Below are 25,650 nucleotides of genomic sequence, written 5' to 3' on the forward strand. Positions count from 1 at the left end.
CTATCTAGAATCCTGAAATTTACTCTTTCTACTTACTTATCGTCGTCTAATGTCTCTACACGAGAGAAATAATGATAATTATTTTGATCCGCCAATATAGTGGTACCTCTACATATGATCTTAATTCGTTCCGGGAACTGCTTTGTATGTTAAAACAATCGTATGGTGGAACAAATATTCCCATAAGAATATACTGTAATTTGTATAATTCGTTCCTCAGACCAAAAACCAATGATAACTCCTTAATAAATTGCTACACATAATTACACATAACATTAATACAATTGCATAATACAGAAAGATCTAAAAAAAGAATAACAATAAACAAATAATAAATAAAAAAGGGGTTTTTATTGACACTTTACCTTAGAGACAGGCCAGCACAGGTATAAGAATTGCTACGCAGGAGGGACGGAAGATCAGCGAGGAGGTAGAGATGGTGACTGCGATAACGTACCGTAACTTACTCTAACTTACACTACGTGAACTTTAACCTAACTTAGGTTATTTTTTTTTCCTTTTTATATTTTATTATCTTTTTTTACATTTTTTTCTTTTTTACTTTTAATTTGCATCACTTTCACTCGATTCGGTCTTACTTTTCTTTGCTTCACTTTATTTCTCTTCATCACGATCACTAGACCACTTCGTAGATTTTTTAAAGAAACTATCGAGAGAAAGTTGCTTGGTACGGCTTTTTAGAATTTTTCTGAAATGAGTTAAACAGACATCATCAAATTACGAAACTACACGGCAAACCTGAAGTTTCTGTGGGTGATGCTTATCGATGAAATCAACCACATGTTGATGATATGCTAACATCTGTTTCATTTCAGCCGAACTTAAGATGTGACCTACCTCCTCGATCTCCTCCGACTCATTCAACTGCGCTTGGAACTCCACATGCTGCATGGCTTGCAGCTCCTTGAGTTCCTCGGTGGTGAGCTCTTCATGATGCTAATCGACGAGTTCGGTTATGTCATCTTCATCAACCTCCAGACCCATGGACTTACCAAGGGATACAATCTCTTCGACATCTTCCTCTACGGCAAGCACAGCTTCAGGCTCGGGGCCATAACCTTCAAATCTCTGGGAGAAACAGCATCAGGCCAAAGCTTCTTCCAAGCTGAATTCAGTGTCCGACGAGTTACTCCCTCCCAAGCCTGATCTATGATCTTTAAGCAATGCACGATGTTGAAATGGCTCCTCCAAAATTCACGCAAAGTTAAGTTGGTGCTTTGCGTGACATTAAAGCACTGCTTAAATAAGTGTTTGGTGTAGAGCTTCTTAAAATTAGAGATGACTTGCTGGTCCATGGGCTGGAGGATAGGGGTGGTGTTCGGTGGAAGATACAACAGTGATGAATTTGCACTGGTCGATGATATCATCTTCGAGTCGTGGGGGGTGAGTGGGTGCATTATCCAAACAAAGCAAGCACTTCAAAGGCAAATTCCTCTCCTGAAGGTACTTCTTGACAGCAGGGCCAAAAACTAGGTTTACCCATTCGACAGAGATATGCCTGGTGACCTAAGCCTTAGAATTAGCACGCCACAAAACATGCAGCATGTCTTTTTTAATTCTGTGCCTTAAATGCCCTAGGGTTTTCGGAATGGTAAACCAATAACGCCTTTATTTTGCAGTCCCCGCTGGCGTTGGCACAAAGGGCAAGAGTCAACCCATCCTTCATAGGGTTATGGCCAAGCATTTTCTTCTCTTCGGCGGTAATGTATGTTCGACTGGGCATCTTATTCCAAAACAGACCGGTTTCATCACAGTTGAAAACTTGCTGCTCTACGTAGCCTTCCTCCTCCACGATCTTTTCGAACTTCTTAACAAAATCGTTAGCAGCCTTGGTGTCCGAACTTGAAGCCTCTCCCTGCCGAACAACTGACTGAATCCCGGTCCGTTTCTAAAATTTCCCGAACCAACCTCGAGACGCCTTGAATTCCTCCGTTGTAGGATCGGTTGAACTCTCCCCTGCGTCACCGCCAGAGCCCGCCGCCTTCAAGTCACAATAGATAGCGCTGGCCTTCTCACAAATGATCGTTTCAGTGATCGTATCGCCAACAATCTCTTTGTCCTTTATCGATATCAACAAAAGGCGTCCCATCTCTTCGAGGGTAGGGCTACAACGTTTAGAAATAATGGTTTGACTGCTTTAATGGCTGCCTTCTGTTTGATGATCGTCGAGATCGTAGACATATTCCGGCCATATTGTTTAGCCAGATCGCTTACACGCACACCTCGCTCATGTTTTTCTATAATTTCTTGCTTTAGGTGTAATGAAAGCATTGAGTTCTTCCTTTTCTCACCACTACTACTTCCTGAAGCGAAACTAAGCTTCTTAGGACCCATGATTATACATAAAATCAAAAAACAAAACGTGGAAAAGGAAGATAAAAAGCACTGTTAATAACGGAGCGAACAGAGGACAACCACATGATGCGCACGAGAACAGAGGACTGATCAAGGCGACGCTCGATTGGCGTCTCTCCGACGTGCTGCCGTCTACCAGCGTAAAAAAGAAACTACGATCGACGCTTCGAGAAAATTCTACGAGTATGATCTACGTCGGATGTTGGAGTAAGACTTCGGGTGTCGAGACGAAAATTTGATCGAATTTTACTTCGGGTGTTGGAACATTCGTATGTAAAGACAATTGTATGTAGAGGTTCCACTGTACCTACGGTAGTTATTTTTATCATTTCATTGCTAACCCTATCAGTTGTTCCCTTACTGCATATACTGTACCCCATAAAACGCTCTATTGAACAGCCGTAGCTTATTTTCTTTATTTTCTAAAGAAAAAAAAATGATTAATAATATTCTTATGCATACCTACCTTTGCTTCAAATAACCATTCGTCTCAATCTAATCTTGTCCACCTACCATACCTCCTCCTTGCTATACTATTAAGAATCAGCTATTTTCATTTTAGTCATCCCCCTCCCCTATTATTAGTAATGCCTCCCTGGTTTCCATCTTCTTTCCACCGATGTGCCTACATTAAACGGTCAGTCGCCTTCTGTCAAAGGCATCCTCTTCCCCCAAACCTCTTCTCTATATAGTATCTTTCAGCTTATCTCGCCATCCAATTTTCTGCCTCGCTTTCGATCTTCCGACTTCCCCATCCCTGCCTAACATGTTTCTCCCCAGGTCTCCACACCCCTTCCCCGCCAACCATCCTCAATACGGACCAATCTTATTTCACAATTTTCCAATCTTTTAAGCAGCGATATTGCCATAATCCATCTCAACATTCTTATCTCTGCTCTTTTAAGCTTTGCTTCCTCTTTTCATCTTACACACCATGTTTCCTAGTCATACATTAACACAGTACTATAGATTTTGACTTTTATTTTGAATGACATTCTCTTATACCGCTCCTGCTACCTCCGTCCAATTCTCCCTGAATGCTTTTATCTTATTCTCAACTTCAGACTCACATCCTCCCTCCTGACTTATAGCAGAAAGCAAGTATCTGAATTGTTCCACCAGATTTATAATATATCCTCTACTTTCATGTATGGCTATCCTGTTTTTACCATCCTCACTGCTCACCATACGTTCTGTTCTATCCACATTTACCCTCAAGCCTCCCCTCTCTAAAGCCTCTTGCCATTCTACAACCCTTCTACGAAAGTCATCCTCATTTTCAGTGGTAATCACCAAATTATCTGCTTATAGCACACACAGCTCTTCATTTCTGATCTCTTCACTTAACACATACATGACCAGCACAAAGAAAAACGAGCTTAATGCTGACCCCTAGTGTAACCCAACACTAAATTCAAAGGTTTCTGTTTTCACAACAACAGTTTTTCTTTTTTTTTTCCTTTGTCTTTTGTACACCATCTCTAACATTCTAACCATCTTCTCCGGAACTTTTTTCTTCCTCAAGCAACAAAAATCACTCCTCTTGTTATTTTATCATAATTCTTCTCTAAATTTACAAAAGCACCTAAGAACTTCTTGTTTCCCATTATTCTCTTGTCCTTTATCTGCCTTCCTATAAAGATGGTATCCACAGACCCTCTTCCTCTCTTGAATCTATACTGCCGTTTCCCAATCTGTACAGTCGCTCCCAATCTTTCATCTAGTACCCTCTCAAAAACTTTCAAACCATGTTATATTAGTTTAATTTCTAAGGTTTTCATTTGTCCTTAAATCTTTACTTTTGCTCACGTGAAATCATACATCTACACACACATAAAGATCTGTATATTTTTACATGTATATATATATATATATATATATATATACATTTATATATATATATATACATACATACATATATATATACATACATATATATATACATACAGTATATATATATATATATATATATATATATATATATATATATATATATATATATATATATATATATATATATATATTTATATATATATAAATATATGTGTGTATATATACATATAGATATATATGTGTGTATACCTTTCTTAATTTAGCTAGAATGTCCTCATGGGTTGGCTTAAGGTCATTCATACGAGCTATACGGCGGATGACCTTGGCAGCCTCGTTCAGTTTCCCTCGGGACACGAGCCATCGTGGTGATTCTTCAATTACTCTGAAAATGTTAAAGAAATTGATTAAGGAACATACTTGTAATAACAATTATCATAGTGTAGATGATATCAGTGGTAATGAGAATCATCATCATGACGTTGAAGACAGCAATAGGTATAATGAGGTTTGTTATTCAAATGTAAGTGAAGGTGCAGACAAATGAGTAATAATAAGAATGAATATATTGATGGAAATTTTACTTATTTTATCAATGATGATAGTATTTATCAAAAAGATCATTAGTGTCAATGGTAATGACAGTACCATATATAATGAGAAATATAATTTTCATAATTGATACTACCATTACCAATGATATCACTAATATCAAAGCAGAGACTGCCATATTTTACATTAGATAAATAGCTATAGTTATTACCACTACTTTTATTCACATTATAAGAATCGCCTTCATCAAAATCGTATTCCTAGCTATCACATTATCATAAACATTATTATCGTCCTTTCCATTATTCTTAAGTACATACTTGAGGTAGACAAGAGCCAGAAGACAAGGAAGACTGGTTATCAAGCCGAGTGTGACCCAGTGTGCCGTCAGCCAGGAGAGGAGGGCCATGGTACACTGACCCAGCGAGAAGAACACTGACGAAATGGAGGTCACCATTCCCCTGCGGCTGTCACGAACTTGCTCCAGCGCTGTGAGGAAGGGTTTTGTGTTTTTGGTCTCTTTATGGAAATTGAAATGTCCATGGTAGGGAAATGACATGCTAAACCATGAACAAGTTTGATAACGTAGTAACACTAGAATATAATTTTCTTAATGACATTGAATGATGGAAATGTTAAGGTACTTAATGGGCCTAAGTTATGAAATGACACCCAAATATTTTGCCAGTGATTCATAGAAATATTTTAGATTTTTTGCTCTGTAGGCTATCTTTAACTCGTGGATAGGATAGACACTTCATAGTGCTATGCTTGGATAGAGGCACTCAGCTTACTAGACATGTATAGCCATGCATAAAAAAGGCAGGGATTTTTTAGCTAAATGAAACTGACATACCCACTCAAACGCTAAATACATATCGTAAGTGTAATTGTTGATAACTCTAACAGCCATTACCTGAGATAATGACGATCTGGTAAATGACAGGCAGACCCATCGATAAGAGGAATCGAACTCTGAGTACGAACCACATGTCTCGCAGGAACACGAAGATTGGGCCGAGAATTGCCACCTTCAGTGAGAGAATCAGGAACACCTTCCTGCGTCCGATCCTGTAAAATAGTGATAATAAATTGTTAAATAAACAAAACGTTGGTTAATAATAATAATAATAATAATAATAATAATAATAATAATAATAATAATAATAATAATAATAATAATAATAATAATAATAATAATAATAATAATTCCGGAAGTAAGACCAATTTACACCTTTAGTATTATATTCATCATAAACCAATAAGAAATAATCTCTTCTATGACATCAACAAATATAGTGATTTTAACAGTTATGACAAAGGGAATAACTACATTTCCTCGTATCCGTTCTCATAAACATATACTATTCTAACATACTATCTTTACATATGATTATACTTATATGCAATCACTGCAAGATCGGACTTCTTAGACAAAATCTGTAGTCCTAGATTATCGAAGTAATGACATTTCCTGAACTATTTTGAAACATATTTTTCTATGGGCAATTATATTTAAAACCTATCCAAATAGCTAGATGTTTTCAAGAGGAGAATGCCATCTAGAAATAGTTACACACTGAAAAACATGACAAATATGAAATTAATTTGCATTTTTCCTAATGATACAAACCTGATCTATTTATACGAGTTATCTTTCGGTAAAGCTGGAAGACTAGTCATAAACTTTTGGGCGAGGTATAACTACCGGTCCGCTATTTAGCAAGGATAACAGGATACCCCGCTACCCCTTTCACTCACACTAGAGGGGCTTTCTCACTTTTGATTGCAGGCATGACTTCTTGGGGACAGGTGATGGCGGGACAATTTGTATAAAAAGCTACAGGTTTGTATCATTTGGAAAAATAAAAATTACTTCCCAATTTTTCATTTGTTCCGGCACTAAATATAAACCCTTCTACTATTCATAGGGATGAATCAACCAGTAGGATGGTGAAAGTCTGAACCAACTGGCTTGGCATTTGACCTGAGGTTTTCCTTACGTGCTCAGCACGTAACAGGAAGGACCCTGTCATCTCACTAATTTCGTGCAAGACATGAATAGTAGCCTGAGGAATATGTGTGTTTGTGATACTAGTAATGTGAGTGGCTTAGGAAAGAGTTCTCGGAAACCATAACAATCATTAGAATCAACCATAGACGTTACCAAATCCCACCACGCAAGGGTTATGGTGCTGTAAAAAGTATTATTTCTATACTAAGTTACACAAGGGAAATGATTTTACCTGCAGATAGGTGAGGCCAGCTTGCAGAGGACCGTAGGTGTTGTTCCCAAGAGAGGGGAATATGAAAGAAAGAAAGAGCTGGTCATTCATACACATTCATCCCAGAATGATACTAGATAACCTATGTCCTCAACCATCTGCTACTTGTCCATCAAGGAGCCTGAAGTATTTAAACTAATTGTTGTGTAGCCACCACAGGGCCAATGGAGAACGTTTCCATGTTCTTGTGGGTCACATCATGCAGGTAGTGGGTGGGGAAGGTTGCCTGATGCTTCCACAATCCCACCTGTAGGACCTGCATCACAGAGTAATTTCTTTTGAATTTTATGGACGCACTAATGCCCCTAACATCGTGACCTCTGGATCGTCGAGCTGGAGGCAAATCAGGATTCAGTGCAAAATCTATGACTGCGAATCCAAGAAGAGATGGTATTCTTTGTGAGCCTCCTCTCGACCTTTCCCATGCTTACAAAAGCGCTGACTCTCAGAGGGGAGCTGCTACAGTCCTTTTGAGGTAATACCTCAAACTCCTCACTGGGCAAAGGAACCTTTGATCTGAATCATCGGTTACAGAAGGAAGACTCTCAATCTGAAAGCGCCCAAATCTAGGTTCCGCTACTCCCGGATTTTGAGTCAGCAATAAACTCAGGGACGAAGCTGAGTGTTAACTCCCTCTATCCCCTTGAATGGACAACGTCGTGGGATAGATCATGAAGTTCACTGACTCTCTTGGCCGAAGCCAAGGCAAGCAGAAACACCGTGCACAAAGTGAGGTGGCAATCTGTTGCCTGGTATATGGTTCGTAGGGAGCACCCTTCAGACACCGGTGGATGTTAACCACGTTCCATGGAGGAGGTCTAACTTCCCACTGGGGTCAAATGGGGTATTAACTTCGTAAGAGGTGAGACAACTCCAACGAAGAGGAAATATCAACTCCTTTCAGTTTAAAGGAGAAGCTCAAGGCTGAGTGGTAGCATTTCACTGCAGAGATCAAGAGAACCTTTTCCTCCCGAAGGTAAACAAGGAAGTCCGCCGTTGTTAGAATAGTGGCATCGAGGGGAGAGATACCCCTTCTACGACACCAACCACAGAAGACAGTCCACTTGGCCTGGTAGACTGAAGCCAAAGATATTTGTAGGTACCCAGACATCCTCTTCGCAACTTGTTGTGAAAAGCCTCTCTGAGAGAGTAGGTGCTAGATAGTTGCCAGGCGTGAAATTGAAGCGAAGTTACTACTTTGTGAAAGATGTCCACATGTGGTGGTTTGAGTAGATCGTGTTGTAGAGGGAGTTCTCTTGGGATCTCCATCAGAAGCTATGAGAGTCATGGATAGGTTATTGGATACTATGGTCTCGTTGAGCACCCTTCTCATCAGACAGAATGAGGGAAGAGCTTAAACGTCAATGTTGTCCCACCGTTGTTGGAATGCATCTTGTCAGAGAGCCTGAGGGACTGGAGAGCAGTATAGCGAAAGCCTGAACTTCAGGGACATCACGAACAGATCCTCAGTCGGGAATCCCACAAAGTCAGGACTTTGTTGGCTACTAGATGATTCAAATATGACTCGGAGTCTACTATTTGAGTCGCTCTGCTCAGATTGTCCTCGAGCACATTTCACCTGCCTGGAATGAAGTAGGCGGATAGGGACACCGAGTTGGCTTCTGTCTACCTCAGTATCTTCACTGCTAGATGGTATAGGGGCTACGAAAAGGTACCATCTTGCTTGTTTATGTAAGCCCCAACTGTGGTGCTGTCACTCATCAGCACCACAGAGTGACCTGCCAGGAAATGTTCAAGGGCTAGGAGGGTTGCCCTCATCTCTAAGAGACTTGGACCAGAGCACGGAGGCCGTGTGGTGAAGCATGTGTGGCCCCCACCCTTCTTCTGATGCATCCAAAAAGAGCATCTATTCCAGGGGAGGTAAGAGAAGGTCTGTCCCTTTGTGGAGGTTCTCATCTGCCACCCACCATTGAAGATCCGTCTGTTGCTCTAGTCCCATGGTGACCAATGTATCCGTCGAGGTCGTTGTGTTGATTCCACCTGGATTTTAGCAGCCAATGAAGATCTCGAATTCTGAGGAGGCCCTTGTTCACGAGACGTGTCAGGGATAACAGATGACCTAAGAGACGCAATCACTGTTAGGCTGGAAGTTCTTCTTGTCTGGGGAAGGGGCTTGCTACCTTCCTCAGCCTTTGTACCTTGCCAACTGATTGAAAAACCTTCTGTAGGAGGGTGTTGATGATCATACCGAGGGAAACCAGTCTTTAAGAGGGAAGCAGGGATGACTTCTCGAGTTTTACCAGGATTCCCAGATCATTGCAAAACGCGAGTAGTCTGTCTCAGCATTTAGTAAGGGTCGCCACTGATTCTGCTAGGACCAGCCAATCGTCGAGGTATCTAAGCTCAAGATGACACTAGGTGAACAGTTTCAAGAGAACCTGTGTTCTTACCACTTGTATGATCATGTCTGCTGTCTCCATGTAGAACCGAGTCCGTAGAACAAACTTGTTCAGAGGCGAGAGGTCAATGATTGTTCTCCAGCTTCCAGATGCCTTTTTAACGAGAAAGAGTTAATTGAAGAAGCTTTTGGGACCATCGAGGAACTCTTGGAGAGCGCATTCTCTAACATGGTCTGGACTTTGGCCCAAAGGGCCAACGCCTTTGCAGATCCTTTAGTGCAAGAGTTTGATGTGACTGGATCATGACTCAGTGGAGGCAGAGATTGAATGAACGGAATGCGATACCCTGAACAAAGTACAGAGACTGTCCAGGTTTCTGCCCCATGCTGCAGCTACCTCTGCCAGCGGCATTGCAGGAATCCCACCACTGGTAGGCAAGAATTAGGACTGCCTTCACTAGCGAGAGTGTCCTCGGCCACTCCCTTTGATCACTTTTTCTTTCCCCGGTAGACTTGAAGCCATTTTGATCCTTTGTAGGAGAGGGCTTTTTCAACACCTTTTTGGAGGCCTTTGCTGTTATACAAGTCGAGGGTCTAGTGGTTTGCAGCTGCTTCTTCTGAGGTGGAAGAGCTTAACCATAGGGCCACGATGTCAAGGTCCTATGGAGGAAGGAATCTTGGTTGGTCTTCCTCCAGCGTTCAGCCGCCCACTTGACTTCTTCCGGCTTGAAGAAGGAAGAACTGTCCAAGGTGAAATTCCTGAATCTCGAGACCTCTGCCTGTGAGACTTGTCTATGGAACCTCTCAATCACCGAATCCCAATGCCTGACTATCGCAGTCACCCACAGGTTAAGCACCTGGTTGGCAAGAAATTCGATGGTTTGGGTATCTGACAAAAGAGAGGTCTCCATTGACTTCCGCGTAGAATCCTTAGACCACTATTCGGTTATAATGAGTTGTCCCATAAACCCTAGGCATAGATCTAGCCATGAGGTAGCCTGAATGGCGTATTTCGTAACTTTGTTCATGGTAAGGATCTCGGACGCTGAAAAGAAGGCTGAGAGACCAGAAAGTATTTCGAAAGGGACTCCTCTTTAAAGTGATTCTACATAACAGTATACAGGCAAAGCCGGAAGGGGCTCGTCCGAGAGCTTGTAATACATTCTATGTTGGACGAACGGTGTTGGAAGAAGTTTCTAGGATGAGCCCGCGCGGAGAGAACTGAAAGACCTGGCGATATGGGAGGACACGTTCTTTCTGACAGCCATAAACCCCTTCTACCAAGGCAAAGCTGCGCTGGCCTTGGGAGTTTGTTGGGTCCCGTAGACATGGAGAAGGATCGGGTCCTTGCCCTCATGAGGTGCCGTTGTATGGTCAACTAACTCATTGATGGCTCTCATACAGGCTAGAACTCGCCAGATGGCGTACTTAGGACTTGCGGCCCCGGGGAGATAGTCTTCCTCATAGTCCTGGTCATTTTCCACCTCTACGCTCTCTTCCATAGGAGACTGCAGGACGATCAGTCCGAAGAGAAGCTGTCTTCGAATTCTGGAGGTCACTAAGATGTAGTCTATGCATTATAAATGTAGAGTAACATGCCCAAATTACATATATATATATATATATATATACTGTATATATATATATATATATATATATATATCTATATATATATATATATATATATATATATATATATATGTATATATATCCTCATGGATTTTATAATGTATAGAACAGTTGTGGATGGTAGAGATGGATTGGACTGGATTGGTAATAGCAAATTAGCTGACCTAGTGTATGCTGATGATGATGACGCAGTCCTTATTAGCAGAACACCACAGGATTCGTAATACTTGCTTACCAGAATGCATGATATATCATATGATGTTGGCCTCAAGATAAACAGAAGAACGTCTAAAATGATGAGAACTGACTATGCAATGGAAGATGAAATATTGGAAGGAGGAAGGATTAATGCAGTAGACTCATTTAAATATTTGGGAAGTATGATCTCTAATACAGGGTCTTTAGAACTGGATTTTAATGAAAGACTGAAAAAAAAAATCAGACAATAGCTAGGTTAAGTAATATATGGAAAACAAGTCGCCTGAAATTTTATATAAAAATCAGGCTGCATATTAGTTTTGTGAGATTAGTGTTACTGAATGGACATGAGTCATGGCAGTTGTACTTTTGAGAACAAATTCCTCATATAAATATTGGGAGTTGAAGGACAGGACATGATTGGAAATGAAACTATAAGAGAGATTACTCGAGTGCCATATGGGGATGAGATCATGGTAAAGGCTAGATGGAGATGATTTGGGCATACTCTTCGCACTCCCCAAGAGAGATTAGTTAACCAAAATTCTAACTGGTCTCCATAAGGCACTTGAAGATTTAGAAGACCCAGGCCTACATGGTTGAGGACTATGAAGCGTAAAGGAGATGATGAATGAACAAGTATTGAAATAAAAGCTCAAGATAGAGATGACGGGAAAAATCTAACCAAAGCTTTTTGTGTAGGAGGAGAGGATGATAATGATATATATATATATAGTTATATATATACTCAAAACTTTTTTTAGGCACTGGAATTGGGAAGAGATTCCTTCTGAAGTTGACCAATAATTATGTATATCGCTTATCTAGTACTCCTGTTCGTAAGGTGTAAAATGTATTACAATGAGTAAATCCTTACCAGATTATGTATTTGAATATACGTGTATATAGATCGATAGATATTTCGAGGGATAGATAGATATACCCTATATATACGTATAAATATACTATATATATATATATATATATATACAATGTATATGTATATACATACATATATATACATATATACATATATACATATATGCATATATATATATATATATATAGATGTATGTATATGTATATGTATATGTATATGTGTGTGTATATATATATATATATATATATGTATATATATATATATATATACATACATATATATAAATATATCTACATGTATGCATGTATAAAAATATACACACACACACACACACATATATATATATATATATATATGTGTGTGTGTGTGTGTGTGTGCGCGCGTGAATATGTAGGTTGGCCAAGGCACCAGCTGGCCGTTCAGATATTACCATTAGAGATTTATGAGATCCTTTGACTGGCTAGACAGTACTACATTGGATCCTTCTCTCTGGTTACGGTTCTTTCCCTTTGCCTACACATACACCGAATAGTCTGGCCTATTCTTTACAGATTCTCCTCTGTCCTCATACACCTGACAACACTGAGATTACCAAACAATTCGTCTTCACCAAAGGTTTTAACTACTGCACTGTAATTGTGCAGTGGTTACTTTCCTCTAGGTAAGGGTAGAAGAGAATCTTTAGCTACGGTAAGCAGTTCTTCTAGGAGAAGGACACTCCAAAATCAAACCATTGTTCTCTAGTCTTGGGTAGTGCCATAGCCTCTGTATCATGGTCTTCCACTGTCTTGGGTTAGAGTTCTCTTGCTTGGGGGTACACTTGGGCACACTATTCTATCTAATTTTCTTCCTCTTGTTTTGTTAAAGTATTTATAGTTCATATTGGAAATATTCATTTTAATGTTGTTACTGTCCTTAAAATATTTAATTTTTCCTTGTTTCCTTTCCTCACTGGGCTATTTTCCCTGTTGGGGCTCCTGGACTTATAGCATCCTGCTTTTCCAACTAGGGTTGTAGCTTAGCAATTAATAATAATAATATATATATATATATATATATACATGTATGTATATATATATATATATATATATATTTATATATACTGTATATATCGTGCTAGTAACAGAATTTCAGGATCAATTGTCAAAATAAATAAGAAGTATAACGTATATATACAGAAGAAGAAATAGAAACTTTTCATGAATATTTAGACGATAGCTATAAAACAAGACTACATTTACAATTGTTTTGGGTGATTTCGTTACTAAAGTAGGTCAAAAGAAGAGGGGAATAAGCAGTGGGTAAATTTGAAGTAGGCACAAGAAATGGCAGAAGAGATATGTTTGTATAATTTGCTAAAAGAACAATATTAAAATCATGAACACTTTCTTTTATATAAAAAAAACACACACGCACACACATAGAAAACCCACATACAGAAGCCCAAATGGAAAATCAAAAGACGGAAACGATTTTATTTTCTGTAAAAAAAATTTTATTCATTGAAGATTTAACAGTGTTAAACAATTAAAGTCAAGTGACCATAGAATGGTGAGGAGCAATTTTTTTTTTATCTGAAGAAAGAAAATTAGACTAATTTTAAGAAAGAAAATAAACACTCCTGTAATAAGAGATAAATCTAATGAGTTTAGTTTATCAATACATAATAGGTTCATGGTGAAATTGAGCCAAGTAAAGAAGAAATTAACAGTAATACAACAAAATTGTATTAGAATCAGCACAAGAGATAGGTGGAAATTTTCTAAACGAGAGCAAGGAAAACTATCAGAAAGACCAAAAGCCTAATAAATTAAGGATTGGAAATGAGGGTAAATTCCAAGAGATGAAATATAATTACCAGAATTATCCAAAACATATAACATAATCAGACCAAAATTGAGGAAACACCAAAGGTAGGAAGAAGCATCAAATTGGTGAAAAGAAGACTTGGAACAGGCTGCCAACAGATGTTTGCTTTAAAAGAGGAAATGTAAATTTTATCAATAATAGAGTGGGAATAATAAAAACTGCAGAGGATTTCTATACAATGTTATACAATAGTGATGTACGAAATAACTTTGCCAATAGAAATAATGCAACATTTTTGCCGGTACCAAACGTAACGGTATAGGAGAATAAAGAGAGAATTAAAAGGCATGAAAATAGGCAAAGCACCAGGAGAAGAAGGCCTAACAACTGATTTAATAGTAGATGGAAGAGATTTGATAGTAGTAAAATTGGCCGAACTTTAGACAAAAGGTTCTCAAGAATATTCCACACCTGCTGCTTAGAAAAACTTTATCATTAAACTAATTCACAAAAAGGGAGACGCAAAACACCTGAAAAATTACCGCTCAATAAGTTTACTCTCCATAATACATAGAATATTTACAAGGATTATATTAGACCAAATAGAAAGACAGCTAGACTTCAATCATCCAAGAGAGGCTTTAAAAGTGGGTATGCCACCACTAACCATATCCTTATAATTGACCAGCTGATGGAAAAAATCAGCAGAATATGACAAACCACTATGTGTGTCATCTATAGACTATGAGAAAACTTTTTTATTCTGTCAAAACCTCAGAAGTAATGAAAGCCCTTTAAAGACAAGGAATAGTTGAATCTTATGTTAGAACACTTGAAGATATCTAAAGAGGAAGTTCAGCAATCCTAAAACTACATAAAGATCGTGAGAAAATCTGAATGAGAAAATAGGCCCCACCGTTCATAAATTATTCACAGCATGTCAAGTAGAAGTTTTTAAAGATTTAGATTGGGTACATGTAGGAATTAATGTTAATGGGGAATACCTTAACAACTTAAGATTTGAAGGTCAGATAGTTGTATTTAGTGAATCATGGGGGCCATTGCAATAAATGATAGAAGAACATTATCTTAGTAAAACTATGATAATTTTTAGTGAAATTACAGGGACAAAAAATGTGGATAATGGACGAACCTCTGGAGATTTTTTATTGATAGTACTTTGGAGAGACAATAATCGTTTCCTCGCGTTTCCTCAGGAGATGAGACCAAATTTAAAAAAAGATAAGCATGGAAGAGGGACCTTTTGGTAAACAAAATGAGATTATGAAGAGTAAAATGCCACTTTCTATAAAAAGGAAATTATTTAATCAGATAGTCCTATTAGTAATAACTTATGCATCAGAAACATTGAACGTTACTAAAGCCTTAGAACATAGGCTAGTTATAACTCAAAGAGCTATGAAAAAGAGCATCATGGATGTGAGAGCAATCTCTCTTTCTCTCTCTTCATTTCCGTTGCTCCTCTTCTTTAAGAAGCCAAGTCAAATAGATTAAATCACTATCGTACTACACCTTACAGTACGAAGCTGTAAATAATGAAACTATAGTTTCCCTCTTATTGGTTCTTTGTTCTATACAAAGAATATCATAATTTAGTGGTATATGATAAAAATACATTTATTGTGACATATAAGATACCACAAACTATTTGCATGAAAGTTTTTTTCCTTCAACTAAGAGAAATTATTTATGTATCACCAGTGACAAGACGAGGTTGTTTCACCCTGATAGCAGGGCGTGACTCTGCTTCACAGATCTTGACCCATACCACCTCCTAGTGCAAAGGCTTGTCTTATCCTGTGGGCATTGGGTGTTAATTGTTGGCACAATACATATTATTGTTCAATAATATATTCTCAAGGAAAAAAATGATGGTTAAATTTTTTCTGACACTTTTGAGTTATTTTTCAGCGTCATTTGCGAACAGTCCAAATTTTTACTTTTTTCTTAATAAACCTGGGCATTGTGAATAACGAAACAGATGTATCGTTGTGAAATATAGGGAGCAATATTCAAGCGTTAAACGAAACCTTCAAGTTGATAGACTTGAGTAAGATTGTAACTTATCAAATGAAAGGTGTTGATGTCTAGTTTATGATTATGTTATCACTGTATTGATTTAAGTGTATCTTATTAATTTACAGGTATACAGATAGGTGGAACCTGGAGTGTTCTATGCATTTTATATAAATGTTTTTTATAACCCAACCTGATATAGCCCTACTGGTATTGTAATAACTGTGCTTTAAATTTTTCTTCAGCTTCTGATGTTATATGCTTAATTCTGATGCTTTAATCTGTTAATCAGCATAACATTACGGCTTAAAGACTATTCTAACAATAAGTATTCTGTTTCAGGTGTTGGTCTATGATCAACTGTGGGCTACAATTATGAACTGTCCTGTCGCTGTGTAGTAGAACATTTCTATTTTAGTGGAGGAATCTGTGCCTAATATCAACTACTATGTGTGAAATTTCCATCTAACACCCAATGATACGGATGGCTAAAAAGCTTGTCCATCTAGCACGCCACTGCATATTACTTAAAAAACTTGTTACATCTGGTTCAGCAACCACGAGCTAATTCACTTGGAAATTTATACAGTATGTGCAATTAAAGGCACTGTATGGGGATCAGCAGGGTATCACACTCAAAAGTCGTCTGGGTGATGCAACTGGTGAAAAACCATGTCAAATGGCACAGGGACTGTTATAAAAATGTGATACACAAAGTCCACTTTGAGGGCGTAAGGAACAGATATGAGGAAGCATTGAGCGTAGGCCAAGCACCAAAGAAGGGAATCAGAGGAAGACCCATATCCAGGACTCATGTCACATCACCAAATAATGAGGATTCCGGATCATTGATGCACTAAACCAGGTCACATAGGTAATCATACAACAAAAACACCTGTTTTTCTCTGTAATGACAAACCTGAGAATGTTCAATTACATCAAGTCAGTACATTCAACGCAAGGGAAGAACTTCAGCAAGTAGTTGAATCAAGCAACAGAGAACAATGGAAAATCAACCTGAGAGTAGTACTTAACCCTAATGATGCATACGCTATTGATATAAGGTATCGTTTCCCTTGTTGGGTGAAACATGTGCAACACTCACATTAGGAGAGTGAGACAGAGTTAGAAGGAGACAAAACCATCAGCAAAGTCTCCGCTGACATCGAGTTTTACTACTCATAAATATCTTACTGACATCAGGAGTAATCTTGTTCGTTCCTGATGTACAAAAAGCATACAAAGATGTTGTCATCACCCGGCAATCTCCAGAAGAAACTTGAGAAGAAAATTTGCTGAAAATGTGTCTAATATTGAGTTCTGTTATTGTCCAAGGGCAAATGAGCCAGATCGATGTATTCTTCAAAAACCAAGAAGACAGCTATTTATGTCTTTGACAAAAACACTCGAGATGCCAGCAGGTACATGAATATTGTTTTTGACTGTGCAAAGATAATCAAGCATGAAATTGCCACGTCTCACAAGCAACACCCTTGGAAATTTGCAGGTTCATATATGCCTAAACAAGTCTCTTCTGGTTTCCAACGCGAAAATGAGAATCCACAAGTTATTGGACATGGACTGAAAGTCCTTCAATCAACATAAAGTAAGACTGAAGTTGTTATGTAGGTGTGGTTATTCCATCAGCTATGAGTCTGTGCTTCAAATAGAAATGCACCTTGGTGCAACAGTTCAAAGACAGGTCACACATAATGGAATATACATCCTCATCGATAATTTGGACTTCGATGAGGACACACCTGATGGAAAACACACATTTCATGTAACTGCTACAGCTGTATTTCACCAGAGATGCCAGCAAACCTGCAAGAAGAGCCATCATTGACATAAAAGGACCTGCCAATAAAAAGTCCCTTTCAATTACAGTGTCCAACATCACCAGAGCTCCTTGCATGCTCCATTAGAAGTCAGCAAAAGCCTGTATCTAGTAGGAAATATGCTAGCTTAGAAGTTGAACAGAATTCGTACGTCATACAAAAGTACAAAGCTGGGGAGTTGTCATGGTTACTGGGACGGCATTATCAGCGCAATTTACTAGCAACATCGTCCGAGTGCTCTGATAGTATAAAAACTGACTTTCTGGATATCGATGCATGCACAGAGGAAGCCATGTACAAGACTCTTAATGATGACCAAAGAGAAACTGTCACTGATCAGTATAATGATGAGTCTATCAATATATATGGCACCAAAACTCAATACAATACAAAAGTCAGCTCCTTGTGTTCATCACCCATTGCACCATTAACATCAGTGCATGCTTTGTCATTAATGGCATCAGCAGCACATGAATACCAAACACTGGTAACAGTGATAAAGCCGACTAAAGAGATTGACAAAATTGTATTTGAACTGGAGGAGAAGGATGTTGTAACCCTGATATCTCATTGTAAGAAAGAGCCAAGAAATTACAGATGTTGCTACTAGATTACAATGACAAATACTATACGTAATAAGTGCCTCTAGAGTTGCTTCAAATGTTTATACCAATTCACCTGATACAGATGTTTGTACTAGCTTTACAAAAGCTACATCTCATGGGTAACAATGTATCCATGTTAGTATCAACAGACAGCAAGAGATGTTTTGCTGAGAATGCTGTTGCTGGACTGATAGAATTCCATACTTTCCTAGAGTCAGACATCACTGGATGACTGACTGGCAAAGGGAAACAAACGTGATGAAAACTATTCAGAAAGGCAAACAAAGACATCCTTAAAGCATTTGCAAAGTTGGGACAGACACAGGACCCTTCTGCTAAGGTTTTTTCAACGTCTAGAGGAGTTTGTCTGCTTACATTTTGCACCAGTAGTCAATATCAAGGACCTAGGAAAACTATGCAGATATTTTTTTTTAAACGAGCAATACAGAGACAGATATAAACTCCCCCCTATAAAATTAGCACTGAAAAACACATTCTAAGAGCCCACAATCAGGCAATGGTCTGATTGTTTGCTGATACACAAAATCACAGCCTCCCATCACCCACCAATCATATGGATGGAATGAATACAACAACGAATATAAGCCGAAGGAGTCTGATCTGATCTGCCACCAGCTCCTGTGGCCGTAGCTGACCTGGTAAAATGTGGGTATGGAAAAAGCCGATGCTCAACTGAAAGTTGTTCGTGTAAAAAACATTCATTGGCATGTACAGAGTTATGTGCGTGTGACGCAGATGTTGACGACTTTGTAAACCCTTATAATAGTTGCCCAGAATGGATGATGAATCTGAGATAGAAGACGATATAGTGCTGCAAATATAAATGTAGTGGAGTTGCTAAATGTTGTATATTCTAAATGAACAATTACATGTATTGTTGTGCTTGCAGTAGTTCAATGTTATAGTTATTATGTTGCTTATTTTGGCTTATAACATATCTAACCTGGCATTTTTATGTACATAAAGTATTTTACGCTTGTCAACGTATAAAAAATTTTGTGTTTTTGTCATTTTTATAAAAGTTTTGAAGTTACGAATGGATGTATTAATAATAAAGTTTTAAACCAAATGTAATTTAGCTTTCTACATATAGAACCGTATTGAGCGGAGAATTTTAATTTCATGACTGTTTAATAGTAAATTCCCTCAAAATTGCATCAAAGTTGGTTCATAAAAAAATGGCACCATCATATTTTTTTTTAATCAGTATAGCATAAAGTTCCAAATTATGCACAGTGCCAAGAATTGACAATATTTTGTATATAAACTATAAAAATTTTAACAAAACAAGAGGAAGAGAAATATAAAAGAATAATGTGCCCGAGCGTACCCTCAAGCAAGAGAACTCTACCCCAAGACAATGGAAAACCATGCTACAGAGGCTATGGCACTACACAAGACTAGAAAACAATGGTTTGATTTTGGAGTGTCCTTCTCGTAGAAGAATTGCTTACCACAGCTAAAGAGTCTCTTCTACCCTTACCAAGAGGAAAGTAGCCACTGAACATAACTGATGCAAATGACCTCTGACAACTGATAACGGAAAGACTTACTTATCAGCTAACGCTCCGAAGATTACACATCCTGCTAGGTTGCCTAGGATTGACGAGTGCAGTACATGCTCTATAAGGTAGAATTTGTCGCAGACCCATCCCATCTCGGTGGCTGCAGTTTCCGTGAAGTAGTTCTTGCTGAAATCGTAGCCGAACAGACACCCTTTGGAAAGAAAATTATGTAGAGATTATTGAATTCAGTACTTTGCAGCTGGTATTATCCCTATTGTTTCAAAACTCAGTTTTCCATAGATCTAATACAAAATAGCTTTAGCGCCAACAAAAAAAAATAGCTATTATCACATTGATTGTTTAACTAATAAATGAAGGATTAATCCCCTGTCCAGGAAATATCCATATTCTCAGCAGAAAATATTATTAAATTTATTTCTACTACTACGAGTACTAGTAGCCTACTATTGATAGCACTAATATCAATAAATAAAATCAAGGCCCTTTTTTCATTCATCTTCGCGTTTGTCTTTCATAAAGTTATTGAAGGCAACTTGTTTTCAACTAGGTCTATAGGTTTAACAGTTTAAAAGGCCGCTCATGAGAGGCAGAGGCAAGAGACAGTGAAATTGCCCTATAAAGCAGAACAATGCCCTACAGACTGACCATATATACATATGATCAGACCCCAAGCCCCGCCCAAGCACCCTTTCCATCCAATCTAGGACTAAGGAGGGCCAGGCAATGGCTGCTGATGACCCAGCAGATAGACCTATAGGTTTCCCCAAAGACTCTATCCTTAGCTCACAAGGATGTTGAGGTTGCATCGACCAAAGAAACTAACACCAGTCTGACGTTCACCAGTCAGGGACATTACCACATCGGCTACCACAGCCAAAAATAACATTATGAACGTTCACATGCACGAGGTACTGAATATATGCAGACATGAATATATGCACAGCATGCAAAAATGTGATATCAGATCAACACGAAGTAATGGATACAGTAAAAATATATTTCTAATTTGCACATTCGTGCGAGAATATTGATTTTCTGGGAGAAAAATTAAATATCAGAATCGAAATATATATTCTCTGGAAGAAGATTTAGTTTATCAGAAAAAAAGGAAAAAATCTAACTCGTTCCTTGATAATACATCATTTGAATTTAAAAAGCCAAGGCTGCCTCAAAAATGGCTGGTTCGAAATAGAATAGTTATTCATTTAGCTAGTAAAAGAAAATGGTGATGGTGCAAAGGTGAAATTAGTTATTCATTCTCGTGAACGTTGCAATCATCATGTAGTTTGCCCGTGGAAACCTAAATGATTTTCAACATGTTAGAAGCCTTAGGACTCATATATGGGCTACACTGGTATTTGGTAACCCCAAAAATCCTGTAATGTGACTGTGAACATGATTGAATTTGACGTAATATTGTGCATCGCTATTACAATTCCAAGGAATAAGTACTTTCTAAGAAAAGCATGTATAATAATCCTCGACTAAGGAACTCAAGATAATATTAGGATGTTTTCCTATTTGTTTTATCGTTCTTGCCACCCCCTCCCTCCCCCCCCCCCCCCCCCCCCCCCCCCCCCGCACCGGCCACAATCATCTAACAGATTAGACACAAAAGATATTTACAAAAATATTGCACGAGAATAAATCAATCTAAAGTTACTTCCAACTGGAGGATACTGCTGCCATTGCTCATTACCTGGTGCATTATGGGCGTTAATGAAAGGTCTTTTCCGGACCCTTTCATTACCTAACTCTACCCACTGTATTTCTCTCATCTTGTTGCACAATCTCAATTGGAAATTGCTTCATACATACATATATCAAGGCACTTCATCTAATGTTGGGGGATAGCCAACATCAAACAAATGAAACAGAAAAGGGGACCTCTCCTCTCTACGTTCCTCGCAGCCTGACAAGGGACTCAACCGAGTTTGGCTGGTACTGCTAGGGTGCCTCAGCCCACCCTCCCCCATTATCCACCACAAATGAAGCTTCATAACACTGAATCCCCTACTTCTGCTACCTCCGCGGTCATCCTAGGTACCGGAGGAAGCAGCAGGGCCTACTGGAACTGCGTCACAATTGCTCGCCATTCATTCCTATTTCTAGCACGCTCTCTTGCCTCTCTCACATTTATTCTCCTATCACCCATAGCTTCCTTCACTCCATCCATCCACCCAAACGTTGGCCTTCCTCTTGTGCCTCTCCCATCAACTCTTGCATTCATCACCTTCTTTAACAGACAGCCATTTTCCATTCTCTCAACATGGCCAAACCACCTCAACACATTCATATCCCCTCTAGCTGCTAACTCCGTTCTTACACCCGTTCTCACCCTCACTACTTCGTTCCTAACCCTATCTACTCAAGATACACCAGCCATACTCCTTAGACACTTCATCTCAAACACAATCAATTTCTGTCTCTCTGTCACTTTCATTCCCCACAACTCCGATCCATACAGTTGGTACAATCACTTTCTCATACAGAACTCTCTTTATATTCAAGCCCAACCCTATATTTTTTACTACTCCCTTAACTGCCCCCAACACTTTGCATCCTTCATTCACTCTCTGACGTACATCTGCTTCTACTCCACCATTTGCTGCAACAACAGACCCCAAGTACTTAAATTGATCCATCTCCTCAAGTAACTCTCCATTCAACATGACATTCAACCTCGCACCACCTTCCCTTCTAGTACATCTCATAACCTTACTCTTACCCACATTAACTCTCAACTTCCTTCTCTCACACACCCTTCCAAATTCTGTCACTAATCAGCCAAGCTTCTCTTCCGCGTGTGCAACCAATACAGTATCATCCGCAAACAATAACTGATTTCCCTCCCATTCATGGTCATTCACGTCTACCAGTTTCATTCCTCTCACCACTCCATCAACATAAAAGTTAAACAACCACGGCGACATCACACAGCCCTGTCTCAGCCCCACTCTCACCGGAAACCAATCACTCACTTCATTTCCTATCCTAACACATGCTTTACTACCTTTGTAGAAACTTTTCACTGCTTGCAACAACCTTCCACCAACTCCATATAACCTCATCACATTCCACATTGCTTCCCTATCAACTCTATCATACGCTTTTTCCAGATCCATAAACGCAACATACACCTCCTTACCTTTTGCTAAATATTTCTCGCATATCTGCCTAACTGTAAAAATCTGATTCATACAACCCATACCTCTTCTAAAACCACCCTGTACTTCTAAGATTGCGTTCATAGTGCAAGTTAAACCTCGGTGCTGAATCGCCAACCCAACTCAGCGCCTGTTCAATATGGGTAATATTTCTTATATCAAATTGAGTCTAAGATTGTTTTGGAGGGATGATTCTCTTATAAAAATTTGTACAATGTAAGAAATTTCTGGTTTCATAGAAGAATTGTAAAATAATGCACAGAAGAATTCGGAGAGGAAAAGGTTTATAGGGTATTTCATTCGCTTACGAGCGAAGGTTCGTCAACGTATACTGAAGTATTAACTATATAACAGCTAGTCTTCCTCTTGCCACCATAGTTTTTAAAGCTGCCTTAAATTTCTCATTCAAAATAGGTAAAGGATTATTTAATACAGTTAGTTTTTTGCTTTGAAAGAAAGGGGTAACAATTAGTCACCAAACAGATTAGATTGCTCAACTAGGAGAATTCTGATAGTCTACATATAGTAATGGGAATGAAAAAGAATCCCATGACGTTGAAATGTCAATCAAATGATAATTTTATGAAAATAAAAGAACAAGGATTTTCAGAGGAACGATATGTCTAGCGCACAGTTAAATAACGTCTTTTATTTGTACTTTTTTCTTTCTCCTCTTCTATTATTTTCGTCAGTTTTAGGTTGGACAAGAATATGATGCTGTCTATCTCTTGACCCTCTGAACTCTAAACAAAATTTCAACTTCCCTCCGAATCAGCATTGCCTTTTCACTGCACAACGTAACCTTTGTTCATGTCTTTATTTCTTACGTGTGTGTGCGTGTTTGTACATATATTGACCAACTGTATATTGCATACTCTACGACAAAGAGTATGGAGCTAGTCTAGAAATAACTATTGAACTCGAATGCGATGGTTTAGCATTGCAAGCTACTCAAGCTAACAAAGACACTATGTGAGAGAGAGAGAGAGAGAGAGAGAGAGAGAGAGAGAGAGAGAGAGAGAGTTATGTTCTCATCTCTGGATTTTCGTGTATTCCATTTGACCAATTGTTCGTTCATGCTGTTACTTACCTAATATGACCCTTTTCTTTAAGCCATTACCGACTCTTCAACGCTTGCCTTGCACGTATAATATTCATTACGAGTTTTAGCGATTTGCGCTTTTTAAGTAGTTTTCAAAACACCAAGGTTATTTTGACATTCAAATAACTGTTTGTATACTTACTATTCCTCTATTAAATGGAATGAGATAAAAATCCATTATTTATATAAAGTCTGATTCATTTATCAACAGCAAAGCGTTCCTACCTATAGGCTCACTCTTACCTTACATTTTTTATAACTTACCGGTGGTCACATTAGGAGGTTGGTCGTCTTGATGCTGGGTCCACCAGTTCAGTGCTGCCATCTGGTATCTTTCACCCAAGTCATTCTTATCTCCGGCCGCAATCAAAGATGTGTTGGTGTTTGAAATATTTCCGTAGTCATACATCTTGCAGGATTCTAAGTTACCACCATCATTTCTTAAAAGAAAATTCAAATATTGATATTATGATTTAGTAGCACGCAAGAAAAACATGCCTATAACTTTAGGTTAGGTTTTGTGACTATAACAACAAAACATTAACTTAGAGTTCACGATGACGTAATGAGAACTAACAAAATGAAATATTTAGAACCACACTCGTATTTGAAAACTTCATTTCTATGTCACATTGTCCTACACCTTAAACGTCCTTGTTGGTTTTATAGAAATTAGCAGTCTACACCAGGCCATTTATCTCCAACGACTCGCCACACTGAGAGAGCTTAGGACATCTTACGCAACCGCCGGTTTCTTAACACATTATTCTCTAGTTGTGATCATATATCATTGAAACAGCAAGAATCATACACTACTGAAACTATTGTGATTGACATCCAGTTAGCAAAAGATTCAAAATTGAATAGACCTAGCATAATTGTTCCATATTCTACGCAAGTACGAATTTCGAAATGAATATGGGGCCACTCTTAAAGGATTTATTTCCAACCACCAACAAAAAAATTAAAATAAATAAGCTGAGAAATTTAAAAGTAAAGTAATCTAAGCGAATGAAGCTCATTATTAATACTTAAACTTGTAGATTACTATTATCATTATTGTACTGAAAATGTTAATTATAATGCATATAGCGATAATAGTGACAGTAGTGTTCAGGATTAAGAAGCTAAACAGACGTATAGACATTAGACATTAACAGGCAAATAGCAGTCACAGGATGTTCTAAGTCTAGTATACTGTAATACAAAGAAGACTTTGTATAAATGTTGAAATATTAGAGAGAGAGAGAGAGAGAGAGAGAGAGAGAGAGAGAGAGAGCTAATATCGAAAACAGGAAAATACAAATTTTGAATTTTTCGTAGAGAGAGAGAGAGAGAGAGAGAGAGAGAGAGAGAGAGAGCTAATATCGAAAACAGGAAAATACAAATTTTGAATTTTTCGTAGAGAGAGAGAGAGAGAGAGAGAGAGAGAGAGA

General features: G+C 38.4%; 1 protein-coding gene across 1 annotated transcript in view; it reads right to left on the reverse strand.

The window, feature by feature from the left end:
• LOC137627708 (beta-alanine transporter-like) overlaps positions 1-25,650 on the reverse strand; it is a 48,325-nt gene that overhangs the window by 21,631 nt on the left and 1,044 nt on the right. The window contains exons 3-7 of the mRNA XM_068358951.1: positions 24,479-24,654; positions 19,973-20,135; positions 5,675-5,829; positions 5,079-5,247; positions 4,459-4,591 (exon numbers count right to left, since the gene is read on the reverse strand). Coding sequence (XP_068215052.1) covers positions 4,459-4,591; positions 5,079-5,247; positions 5,675-5,829; positions 19,973-20,135; positions 24,479-24,654 — 796 coding nt within the window. The remainder of the gene's footprint in view (positions 1-4,458; positions 4,592-5,078; positions 5,248-5,674; positions 5,830-19,972; positions 20,136-24,478; positions 24,655-25,650) is intronic.

This window comes from Palaemon carinicauda, chromosome 35 (genome assembly GCF_036898095.1).
Source record: "Palaemon carinicauda isolate YSFRI2023 chromosome 35, ASM3689809v2, whole genome shotgun sequence".
Lineage (NCBI taxonomy): Eukaryota > Metazoa > Arthropoda > Malacostraca > Decapoda > Palaemonidae > Palaemon > Palaemon carinicauda.